The sequence below is a fragment of the Mustela lutreola genome, chromosome 6 (genome assembly GCF_030435805.1).
Source record: "Mustela lutreola isolate mMusLut2 chromosome 6, mMusLut2.pri, whole genome shotgun sequence".
Lineage (NCBI taxonomy): Eukaryota > Metazoa > Chordata > Mammalia > Carnivora > Mustelidae > Mustela > Mustela lutreola.
In genome coordinates, this window is record NC_081295.1 from 26,740,113 (window position 1) to 26,753,362 (window position 13,250).

At 36.0% G+C, this 13,250-nt stretch overlaps 1 protein-coding gene across 9 annotated transcripts in view; it reads left to right on the plus strand.

The window, feature by feature from the left end:
• Nucleotides 1-13,250, plus strand: part of HACE1 (HECT domain and ankyrin repeat containing E3 ubiquitin protein ligase 1) — a 116,621-nt gene that overhangs the window by 39,759 nt on the left and 63,612 nt on the right. For 8 of the 9 annotated variants that reach the window (XM_059176991.1, XM_059176989.1, XM_059176993.1 and 5 more), the window contains 3 exons: nucleotides 5,519-5,615; nucleotides 6,604-6,705; nucleotides 7,855-7,961. In XM_059176991.1, coding sequence (XP_059032974.1) covers nucleotides 5,519-5,615; nucleotides 6,604-6,705; nucleotides 7,855-7,961 — 306 coding nt within the window. The remainder of the gene's footprint in view (nucleotides 1-5,518; nucleotides 5,616-6,603; nucleotides 6,706-7,854; nucleotides 7,962-13,250) is intronic. The other variant, XM_059176992.1, reaches the window with a different exon arrangement.

Here is a 13,250-nt window from a genome sequence, read left to right on the forward strand (position 1 = left end):
GATCATAAGTAGGCAGAGATGTAGAGAGAGAGGGAGAAGCAGGCTCCCTACTGGGGAGAGTCTGATGTGGGGCTTGGTCCCAGGACCTTGAGATCATGCCCTGAGCTGAAGGCAGAGTAACCCCCTGAGCCACCCAGGTGCCCATCTTTAATTTTTTTTAAGATTCTATTTTTAAGTGCTCTCTACACCCAACAGGGGGCTCAAATTCACAGCCTCAAGATCAAGTTGCTTGCTCTACCCACTTAGCCAGCCAAGTGCTCCTCCCATCATTAACTTTTATTCTAGCAAATACTAGACCATCTAGCCCATCTCCCACCCACCTCCCTCTGTGCACCCTGTTTGTTCTCCATCTTTAAGTCTCTTATGGTTTGTTTTCCTTTCTCACTTCCCTCCGCCATATGTTCATCTATATTGTCTCTTAAATTCCACATATGAGTGAAATCATAAGGTGCTTGTAGGCATACTTTTAATTTTTTTTGCGATATCTAGATATAGGTATACATTAAACATATAAATTATTCCAGTGTATCCTCTCTGATAAATTAAAAGGGAAAGGAATGTGGGAAACAGAATAAGTTGTTTTAGACAAACTAAGTTAAAAAAAAATTAATGCAAGTTTTTATTGGTTGAGAGGTATTACTAGGTATGTCATCATATGCTTTTTAAAAATTTTGAATTACATTTGAGAAGTATTGAGATATACAGGAGAAGGATCCGTGGAAGCAGGGTTCGAATCTTAGCCTCAAAACTGTGCAACTTCAGTCAGGTTTCTTGACCTCTGAAGCTTTTGTCTCTTTGTTTAGAAAATGGAAATGTTCTATCTGGCTTGTGGGACTAGAGTGAGAATTAAATGAGATGGCATATAGAAAGCGTTTGCCAGTGTATTTTGCACTTAGTAGTTAGTAAGTGCCCACTAAACTAGCACACTTCTCCACTCCTCAGCACAAAGTAGGGTTGTCCTTAGTCGGTTTTATTGCTGTATAAGATTTTCATTCTGAGAAATAGGATTCTTCTTTCACTAAAAAGACCTTTTCTTTTTTTTTTTTTTCTTTGTTATACTTAGGTTCTCATTCTGACCCATATTTAATTATGTAGTGCTTCTGTGAGTGAGTCATTTTCAAACTTATTTTGACCTAAAATTATGACAGGCACTGTTTCCCATCCATTTTTTTCCTCTAGTTATTTTGCACAAGACATAATTCATTACCTTTCTTTCTTGTGTACTGTAGGCACACAGTGATTCCTCCCCCATTCCACCCCCATTTTTAGACAACTTTGTTTTTAGGACTTTTTTTTAAGGGAGGCAGAGGGAGAGGGGGAGACAGTCTTTTTTTTTTTTTTTTTTTTTAAGATTTTTAATTATTTGACAGTGAGAGAGAGCACGAGAGGAGAGAGGGAGAAGGAGAAACAGACTCCCCACTGAGGAGAGAGCCAGAAGCTAAGCTTGATCGATCCTAGGATGCTGGGATCATGACCAGACCCTAAGGCAGAAGCTTAATGCTTAACCGACTGAGCCACCCAGGTGCCCTGAGGGAGAAAGAGTCTTAACAGACTCCGCACTCAGTGCAGAGCTAGATTCAGTACTTGATCCCTCAACCCTGAGATCAGGACCTGAGCCAAACCAAGAGTTGGTTGTGCAACCAGCTGTACCACCCAGCCATCCCTAGTACTTACATGTAGTACTTACAAGTGCCTCAAGTCCTTCAATTGCTAGATTGGTTTTATTTTCAGTTGTATGCTTCCCATTCCCTTAACTGAATTCTTTAAATAAAGCTTTGGATGTGTATCTTCTGTATCTGGGATAACTTTTTTCTATTAGGAAAAGTGAGGCTTAGCTGGGGTTGTATAGATAAAGTAAATTAGTGAGATGTTTATGTAATTATAGATGTGTGCAATAGAGAAATAGAAAAAGGTGTGATTCTGAACTTGGATTTGTAGCTACTACCAAGCGACTCTTTTCACTTCACAATCACAGCCATATAAAACAGGCCAAAGACTCAAAATTATAAACTTTAGAAAGACCTTTAGAAACTATGGTCTCTTTGTTTTATAAGTTATTCCAAAAAATACTGGAATATATGTACTATATGCACTTTAGCCAAGTTTTCAGATCAATTGCTTGAAAGCCTAAAATCAGGAGACTGAAAGTGCTTGAAAAATCAATTCTAAGTATTGTTAGAAGTACTGTAGCTTGTTTTCTTTCTTTCTTTTTCTTTTTCTTTCTTTCTCTCTCTCTCTTTTTTTTTTTTTTTTTTTTAAGATTTTATTTATTACAGAGAGACCGAGAGAGAGGGAACACAAGCAGTGGGGAGTGTGAGAGGGAGAAACGGGCTTCTTGCTGAGAGGGAGCCCATGGAGGGCTCGCTCCCAGGACCCTGGGATCATGACTTGAGCTGAAGGCAGATGCTTAATGACTCAGCCACCAAGGAGCCCCAGTACTAGCACTTTCTTATTAAACCTTTGCCAACTTAGTTTCCAGAAAATGCATTGGCATTTCCTTGAAGGGGCTATTATCTCAATCAATATTTTAAAAAAATAGTTGAATTGTAAAGAATACTTGTTCATTGAGCACATTTTTGCAGTTATTTGAACTGAAAAATCTTTTATGCAACACTTTGAGGAGTTTGTTAGAGGTTAGTCTTAATGTCGTACAATATTGTAGGTGAGGTACTTGAAGCCCTAATTGGGTAAGGCAGATTTTGTATATTATTAGCTCTTGTTTCTTGCTTTTATTTTTGAAATGAAATGTTATGTGATTGTTGATGAGATTTTAATGTAGTTTTAGAAATTACTCCAGTTTTCTAAAAATGTCAAAATGGTATTTTTTTCTTCATGCTAATTATCCTTTTTGCTATATATGATGAATAAAATTATTTGGAGACTTTCAAAACCACATATATTCAACAGTGTTGCATTTGTACATGCTGATCTTGTCTGTCCATTGTGTGAGATCCCCATTGTATTTTTCTCATAGCATATATCCCCTTGTACCTTGTACCACACTCCCTTGAGTACTAAATTGTTTACTCTTAAAGCTTACTCTTAAAACCCTTTAAACTTTGTTTATTCATCTTGGTAGAGTAATATATAGATGGAAGATTTTGGAATCAGACTGATATAGATTCAGATTCTCTATGATGTAATTGTGATCTTGAGTAACTCCAGGGTTTTCTCAAGTCATGGTTTTTTTCAATTGAAAAATGGAATGAATTCTCTTTTTATGTTAGTGTCAGGATTAAGTCAGACTTTGTAAAAAGACCTGAGCATTATGCTTGTCACTTAGTAGAACCTAAATAAACTGTGATTTGGTTCTTTTTTTGTTACTTTCTATAGTACCACTACCTTATATAATACTTATTTGTCAAATGAGTGGTACCTGAAGTTAAAAACTATAATACAATTCAAGGGGTGCCTGGGTGGCTCAGTGGGTTAAGGCCTCTGCCTTCAGCTCAGGTCATGATCCCAGGGTCCTGGGATCGAGCCCCACATTGGGCTCTCTGCTTGGTGGGGAGCCTGCTTCTCCCTCTCTCTCTTTGCCTGGCTCTCTGCCTGCTTGTGATCTCTGTCGAATAAATAAATAAAATCCTTAAAAAAACCCCGATAACACAATTCAGCATATGTATTGATACATATGTAAGCTAACTACTATGCTTGGTGCTCTGGAACAAATATATTGTGAAGAAGTTTATAGTTTAATTGGAGTGATTGGACACATGAATATTAAATAATTATAGAAGAAATGTCATTAAAGTTGAACTTACTAGCATTGCAAAATTAGGTTTTTCAGAACCAAGGGTAGTAGCAAAGATACCACTATCTCTCTAAATAAATTAATGTTGAGTTAGTTTCTTTTCACTTAGCTTTCATTTTTAGGTATTACAAAGAACAGAATAGTGTCAATTGTAACCTCTTTGTTATTAGCTGTAATATATAATGTGTGGGGGTATACCCAGCTAAATGACAAATGATGCTTGATGAAGACTTTTCTTGATGTACAATAGTAAAACACGTATTGTTGCTTTTGGAGAGATTGCTGATTTATCGGGTTTCTTGGTTTTCTGGAATAAATTAGATATTATTCTTTTTTTTTTTTCCTAGATTTTATTTATTTGACATACAGAGATCACAAGTAGGCAGAGAGACAGGCAGAGAGAGGCGGGGCTCAGTCCCAGGACCCTGGGATCATGATCTGAGCCAGAGGCAGAGGCAGAGGCTTTAATCCATTGAGCTACTCAGGCGCCCCTAGATATTGTTATTCAGTCATTTTTGGCCTCCTGATACTTTTCTTAAGCTAAGTAATCAGTATTACAATAAAGTATTGAGAGAGTGATATATCTGTAGTATCTGCCATCAAATTCATAGTAGGGTTTATTAAATTTTAAAAATTTTAAATTTTTTAATGCCATTTGATTTTAAAGTATACTTATGTGGTGTCATTTTGTGGAAAAGAATGAGGAAGGGTTTTTTGTTGTTATTGTTTTTTTTTTTTTTTTGTTTTGTTTTTTAACTTTCTGAGAAGTCTGTGTGTCTTTCTCTTTGGGAAATGACATACTGGTTTGGGTGTGATGGTATCATAGAAAGAGTCTTGTTTTGGAAGACAGGGTTCTGAGTTCTAGTGTCACCTATGCTTGAGTTAGTAGCTCTTGTCGTCTACAAAATAGAAATTTTTGATCAGATACTCTTCCAAACCAGATGACTTCCTTGGGCGTTTTATAAAATTATCTTTAAACTTTAATGTCTGTGAATTGTAAATGTATTTTTTATTGTCTTGAGTATCTTGGATTAGATTAGCTCACTAAATAATGAGACTTGGAGTCTAGTGGTTGCTGTCCCCAAATTAGCTTCTTCCTAGCTGAAAGAATGGTGGTTGCTAATTTTACTCCTACTGGAAAAGAGAACAAATAGAATGGCATGTGGATAAGAGTGTTGTTCATTTTAGATCATATTAAAGAGGTGTCAGCAGAAGCCAAACTGAGTGGGTTGATAAAATGAAGGTTGAAAGCTAGATAGTATTTTGGGGTAGTTAATCCCTGCCCTTCTCCCATTCTCTTATTTTGATATTTGTATTTTCTTCTTTCTTTCTTTTTATTTATTTATTTATTTTCCAAATATAAAGTGCCATAAAATGTAATCTTGTTTTGAATATTGAGGTTTTTTGACTTAAGAAGTCTCTAGACTTGAATGGGTGAGGTAGGAAGAGGGTTGGAAATGATTGAAAGAAAAAAATGGAGCATAAGCCTGAGTAGTAGCTGCTTACACCAAAATATTATTATTTATTGTAGGTAATGTTTCCTAATTTAATTCTAAGATTTAATAGGTCAGTTTCTTATCTATGTGGTGAAGGTATGATTTAATACTGAGAAATGTTTTCCTGGATGTTGAGGATGTAATTCAGATCTTCCTCTTAGTTTTTAAAAATTGTTAGTCTTTTGTTGTTTCATATTGACTGTCTATAATTTATAGAGAAAGACTTTAAATTAAAAAGATTATTTTTTAACATGATTTTACTTCTGTACAGTCATGGTCAGAGAGACACAGCACAGATTCTTCTGTTACGAGGAGCTAAGTATCTGTCAGATAAAAATGGAGTAACACCTCTGGATTTATGTGTACAGGTATGTTGTTCATATATATTCCTAGCCCTTTACTTTATAATAGAAATTGAGACTGGTAAAATCACCTTTTTTTCCTCAAACGAGAGGCTGAATGCAAAAATTTTATTCTTTAAAGGATATGATTGTTTTTTTAAAGAATATGCTCATTAGAAGGAATTGTGGTATTGTAAGAAATGTATATTGGTCTTCATCTCAGTTCCTGACACAAGAGCTTCTCAGGCACTTGGAATCTCCAGAGTGATAAGAATGTCTTTTTGTACATTAATGAGATGTCTGGTGGCTTAAAGCCTCTGATAGCTTCTGGATGGGTGCTGATTGCCTAGAAAACTGAACATGTGACTCCTGGGGACGTGAGAGGGACTGGAGACTGAGTTCTGTCATCAATGACCAATAATTTAATCAATCATGCCTATGTAATGGAACTTCCATAAAAACCCTGTAAACAGTGGGGTTCTCAGGGAGCTTCTGGGTTGGCGAACACATCAAAGTTGTGAGATGGTAGCATGCCCAGAGAGGGCATGGAAGCTCTGTGTCCCTTCCCACATACCTTACCCTGTGCATCTCTTCCATTTGGCTGTTCCTGAGTTGTATCCTTTATAATAAAAGTTTTCCTGAATTCTGTGAGCTGTTATCAAACAGCAAATAGCAGATTATCAAATCTGAAGGGGGGTTTATGGGAACTCCCAATTTATAGCTGGTTAGTTGGAAGTATGGGTGGCCTGGACTTGTGAATGGTTTCTAAAGTGGGGGCACTTTCATGAGGCTGAGCTTCTAACCTGTGTAGTCTGTGTTAACTCTGGATAGTTAGTGTCAGAATTGAATTAAATTGTCTTACACTTAAGTTGGTGTCCACAGAGAGCTGGAGAATTACTTGTGTGGAAAACCCACACATTTAGTATCAGACTGGTATGTAGAGGAAATAAGTTTTTCATTAGGAACATTTTTTTAAACCTAGATAATTTTAGTTTTTTTCCTATTTTTTTTAAAGGGTGGCTATGGAGAGACTTGTGAAGTATTAATTCAGTATCACCCTAGGCTTTTCCAGACAATTATTCAAATGACACAGAATGAAGATCTCCGAGAAAACATGGTAATGTAGTTGTGCTAGTCACTTGTAAATGAACAAGATTTGTTCATGTTTAGCATATGTGGCGTTTTAAAATGTGCTTAGTGATTTTAGTATTACAGATATTTTAATGATTCAAATTTGCTTATTTGCATTATAGGAAAGTATAAATTATATATATAAACTTTGTGCTAATATTTAACCCTATGAGTCTTCTGCCATCTGGGTCTTTGTTTTGTTTTGTTTTTGAAGATTTTATTTATTTGGGGCACCTGGGTGGCTCAGGCATTAAGCATCTGCCTTCAGGTCAGGTCATAATCCCAGGGTTCTGGGATCAAGCCCCGAGCTGGGCTTCCCGCTCTACAAGAAGCCTGCTTCTTCCTCTGCCTTCAGGTCAGGTCATAATCCCAGGGTTCTGGGATCAAGCCCCGAGCTGGGCTTCCCGCCCTACAAGAAGCCTGCTTCTTCCTCTCTCACTGCCCCTGCTTGTGTTCCCTCTCTTGCTGTGTCTCTCTCTGTCAAATAAATAAATAAAATCTTAAAAAAAAAAAAGATTGTTATTTATTTATGTATTTGAGTGTATACATATGCATGGTGGGGGCAGGGGGGGAGGGTGAGGGAAAGAATCTCAAGCAGAGTCCACACTGAGCCCAGAGCCAACCTGGGGCTTAATCCCACAACCCTGAGATCATGATCTGAGCCGAAACCAAGGGTCAGATGCTTAACCAACTGAACCACTCAGGTGGCCCTGGGTCTTTGGTTTTTGCTTAAAATAATTTGAATTTTCCACATAGGTAGGGGAAAATAATCTAAGGAGGAGTATCCTGTCATTGGTAATCACTGGTTTATTGAGCTCTCTTTTGTAATAGCTTTACTCTGAAAAATTACTGAGTTTAAACTACTCATATTTTATAAATTTGGAATTAAGTTTTTGTAAATGAACTTGGTGATTTCTATTTGCATTTTTTTATTGCTTTTTTACTGGGTGATTTTGAAAAGATTTTATGTCATCTCTATAGTAGCTTTTGAATTTATTCAAGGCAAAATAACTGTAAAGGACTTGATTTCAGCTCATTGGCTTTGGGATACTTTTTAAACTAATAGGTATGTAATTTCTTGATAAAGTTTAATGGATTATTGTATAATCACATTTTTTATTTGTAAAAAATTTAGTTACGGCAAGTTCTGGAACATTTGTCTCAGCAAAGTGAAAGCCAGTACCTAAAGATTCTAACAAGCCTTGCTGAAGTTGCCACAACAAATGGGCATAAACTGCTTAGGTAGGTGTTTCAAAGTATAAGTGAATCAATAGGTAACAGTATCTGTCAGCTTTGTCCTCTTTCAGGCTTTTCTGGGAATAGTTTATTCTGTTGGATGTTTTTGTCAGTGCTAAGATGTCCTAAAAATTTGCTGACTTATTATTGTTTCATTTTAAAGGACCAGGGCAATCAGCTATTACTGGGAGATTTTAGTCTCTCTAGAGAGACTGAAAATAGAGACTTACTTAAGTGGATTTGGACAGGTGTCTAAAATTTTTATAAAATGATAGCTTAGATTAGTCATCTAAGTAATATGTACATGAAGAATAATCAAGAAAGTTTAGGAGTGTTTTTTTTGTTTTGTTTTATCCTTCCCCCAAGAAAATAGTTTAGGAGTGTTGATTACTAATTTATTGAACTCTGTATATGGGCTGCTGTTCAGCCTGTATACCCTCATGTCCCTTATAAAATTTTTGCCCTAAACTGTCCCCTTCCATTCAGTTCTTTATTCTTTCCAGAACACGCTATGGTTTTATTGGTTCATTGCTATATCCATGGAGATCATGCCTTTATATTACTTGCGTTTATATGTATTGTATTTTCCTGCAACTATACTTCACTGTATATGGTTAGCTACCCCAATTAGGAATAAATAGTCCGAATTAGGAATAAACAGCCATTTAAGGGCACCTGGGTGGCTCAGTTGGTTAAGCATCTGACTTTTGATTTCAGCTCAGGTTGTGATATCAGCATTGTGAGATCGAGCCCTGTGTCAGTCTCCATGCTCTGTGTGTAGTCCACTTCAGATTCCCACTCTTCCTCTCCCTCTGCTTTTCACCCCCACTTGTGCGCACACACACATATTCTCTCTTTCAAATAAATCTTAAAAAAGGAGTAAAAATAAACTAAAAATCTAAAAAAAAAATCATTTAGAAATAGTAAATGTATTTTTTCTTGGCTTATAAATTTGGCCCACTTCTATTTGGATGCTTTCTCCTTAGCAGTTTTCTTTTCACTTCTCTTAATACACTGACAATCTTAGAATAGGTTTTGGTCTTCTCTCATCTCTGTGGTTGCAACTGGAGTTTCTTCCTTCCAACTCCATGCTTTTTCTAGAAATTGGCTACATTGTTGACTCCATTATGATAGCTGTTTGTTTCTGTCTTCCTTTGGGCTTCAGACCTACTTCAGACTAGAATCACACTCTGTACTGTTTATTTAGAAGGATCTTTGCTAGGCCCCTTACCCTTCATGATACCAAGGTCACCCCCTTGTGTTCTTTTATCCATTAAGTCTTTCTTCAACATTTCTAGTACTGTACAATTTACTAATTTTTTAAATTCAGTTTCTACCTCTGAGACTGCTTAGGTTCTGTTTATGGAATTCATTGAATTTTAGCTTTACATAATTCTCTTATTTAGTCAGTTCTATTAATCCATTTATTTGATCAGGATTTTCTACAGTTCAGACATACTAAATAAAGACTTGGCTTGGGGTTTAAGGTTGGTTTAGGTTTAAATTCAGATATCACTATTTACTGTGTGATCTCAGCAAGTAACAGTTTTGAGTTTCCCTTTATTATCTACCCATATATCTAATACATGTTTCTGAGTGCCTACTATTCACCAGACCATCTGGTAGGTGATTGTAAATAAAACAGATAAGATCTCTCCCTAAATTTAATTTACAATCAGTCAGGATTTTGTTTCCTTGTTGGAAAATGGTATTAAATATCTTCTTAATGAATTGTTGTAAAAATACAATGTTAAAGTACTATAAAGTGCCAGGCATGTTGTCTGGTACATAATAGAGATGATGATGATGATGATTATATAAATGGAAAATTGCCAGAGATAATAATTATGATTATTATAAATACTCTACATTTCTCCCCCCCCCCCAAGATTTTATTTATTTATTTGAGAGACGCAGAGAGAACACAGGTGGGGGAAAGGGACAGAGGGAGAAGACAGCTCCCCACTGAGCAGGGAGCCTGACGCAGGGCTCGATCCCAGGACCTAAAGGCAGATGCTTAACCAACTGAATCTCCCAGGCGCCCCCAGTACTCCACATTTCTTACATTAGAAAACTTAACCTGTTTTTTTCTTTTTAAATCTTTGTCCTACTTTTTGCTTTTCTACAGTAATGAGAAAGCCCATGTTTTTCTGTATTTATGTTTTTAAGTTTACCTTTAACACTTATTAACCAGGCAGTAAGCTAAGGAACATTCAAATATATTATTTCATTTAAACCTCACAGTAAGTTATTTCCATTTGACATAGAAGAAAGCTTAAGTTTAACCATTTACCAAGCTAATACATAGAAGAGCCAGGATTCCTGGTCTCACTAATAGAGGGTAGATTATTGGTTACAATCTAGCTCTTAAAAGTAACAGGGAGATTAGTGGAATGGAAGTAGAGTGGGAAAAAGGGAGCCATGATCATAACAGGTTTTAAAACTGTTTTGCCAACCTGTACTGCCTCACCACTTACAGTGCTACTTTTCATATGCTTTATGAAATCTGTTAATTACGGCCATTTAGAGGGCTCTGAGTATCTTTTTCTTGAGGTTGATAGTGAGTATTGGTTATTAGTATTTTATTAGAATTGTATTGTTTACTATTTTGGGAAATCCTGTGTTTCTCCTTCACTCTCAGACTTCTACCCTGCTGACCAGATATGTGGGTTTTTTTATTCCCCACACCAAGAAATTTTTTTAGACATCAGCTGCTGTACAGTTTAACTCAGCTTTGACAATTGTCCATCCAGAGATACATTAGATCTCACAGGTTAAGAGTTCATTCCTACAAGACTGTTCCCACTTTCAGATGCCAGTTGCAAGTAGTAGGTCCTCAGGTTACCCACACCTGTCTGACTTCACTTCGTTTCAGAGGTTCTCATGACCTCCTTCCTCTTAGATTCGGAAGCTCCCTGAACCCCAGTTTTTTTGGCTTTTTGTGGAGGCTTTATCTTGTAGGCATGTTGGTCATTAACTGCATTTTCACGCCCTCTCCCTTTTTTGGAGAATGTGGGGTGATGCTGGAAATTCCAAGCTTCTAATCATGGCTTCATCTTTCTCATGACCAGCCTTCATTCAGGAGCCCGCTAAGAGTCACCTCAGTAGAACAAAAGACACTGCTGTCACCCAGGAAATTATAAGGGATTTAGGAACTCTATGTCAGGAAATGGGTCGAAGACCAAATATTAGAACAAAAGATGCTCCTAGTGCTCTTATCACTTAGGAAATTATGCGGGTTTTAGGAACTCTACCAGCAACCAGGAACAGAGACTAATATATGTATTTTCTATTATCTCACAACTGCCAGTATAGAGTCTTAAGAGGATCTCAAATACGAATTACTCCCCTCTGCCAGGTTATGTTTCATGGCACTTTGGCAAAATTGTCTCCCTTTTGTTTACTCATTTGTGAGTCATTTTATGTTTCTTAACCCACATGTGATATAATTTTGGCTACATACTTTAATAGAAATTTTAATTAAGGAAACTGATTCAAATATGTATTTAATGACAACTGAGATGTTATTTAGCTTACTTTTGAGAAAATTGATAGCCTTTTGTCTAAATGATTCTAGGAATATTTACTAAAGATAAATACTGAAGGCCCTTTTGCATATAATGTGTTTGACTAATTAAGTGAGTTATCTTGCGTTCAGTGTACTTATGATTAAAGATAAAGATAGTTATCAGTGTGCAAATGAAGAGAGAAAGTATAGCTCTTTGCTTAGTGAAACACTGAATGAAAGTATACTCATATAAACCAAAGGTATTGATAGGGCTTTGCATTAGGAAACTAATGTTAAAACTTTTATATTAAGATACCACATGGCTTGGGAGGAAATTATCATTTTATGATCAAATGGAGAAGGATGTGATGAAGTTTGGATTTTATGATCTTTTTATTTAATACTAAAGAGATACTTCACGGTTGTAGATTGAAAAATAACATTTTTTAGATCAGGTGAATCAGCTTGGAAAGAAGTTTAAACTGGGTACAGTAAATAAAATTATTAGACTATTAATAGTATACTCAGATTCCACTGTGTAAGAAAATACTTCTTTTTTTTTTTTTTAAAGATTTTATTTATTTATTTGACAGATAGAGATCACAGGTAGGCAGAGAGGCAGGCAGAGAGATGGGGAAAGCAGGCTCCCCCCTGAGTCGAGAGCCCAGGGTGGGGCTCTATCCCAGGACCCTGAGATCATGACCTGAGCTGAAGGCAGAGGCTTAACCCACTGAGCCACCCAGGCGCCCCAAGAAAATACTTCTTAAGATAACTCATGATGTATTTCCTAGATTGGATACTTAAATCTTTATATATATGATAATTTTGCAGAGGAAAGTCAGATTCACCTCTTTCTCATGGAAGAATTCGAGAGTCATCATAGTTAACTTTTCCGAAGTCATGACACAAAGAAGGAGATAGTTTCAGCCAAACTACATTTCTATTTTGTCAGTCTCAACAATCTTAGGATATAAAATTAGAACACTTCATAAAGACAAATATGTAAAACTCAGTACAAGCTAAAGTAGTAATTCTGTACACATTTGATTCAAAGTTACTAAAACAAAGAGTTTGGCTAATGTGATAGAGCTGTCCCAGTTCAATACAGTATGGGGAGCAGTAACTGTTACATTTTACTAATAACACTTGTAACTAATAGTTTATTTTTATTGACTTTTTAACAATTTAATAATTCTTAGAGTGAAAAACAATATGAATATTGAAGTAAAAATGTCAGAAAATTTGGGGTTCACATGTCACCAGGGTAGAAAATACCCTCTATTTGGCACTTATCACATTCGAAGACTTAGAAGTAGGCACTTGCTATTTCCATATTATTGTGGAATGATGTGTGTTTGACGTACAATGTTATATTGGTTTCAGATGTACAACATACATAGTGACTCAACAATTCTTTATGTTAGTGCTCATCATAAATATAGTCACATATGTATGTCACCATACAATGTTATTACAGTATTATTGAGTATATTCCCTATACTGTACTTTTCATCTCCTTGACTTATTTTTATAACTGGCAGTTTATACTTTCTAATCCCTTTTATCTATTTTGCTCATCTTCCCATCCACCTAATCCTTAACTTTTTTTTTTAATGTTAAAGGATACCTAAAAATATAGAGGAAAATTTTAGTGATCTGGGTAAAAAAACACTTAGGGGAAGATGGGGTAAACTTTGATAATTAATATATATGCAAAGACAATCATACCATTCTGCCCAAAAGTTTATGTAACTCTTTATTCTGCTTTTGTGCAACTCTTGTAATAC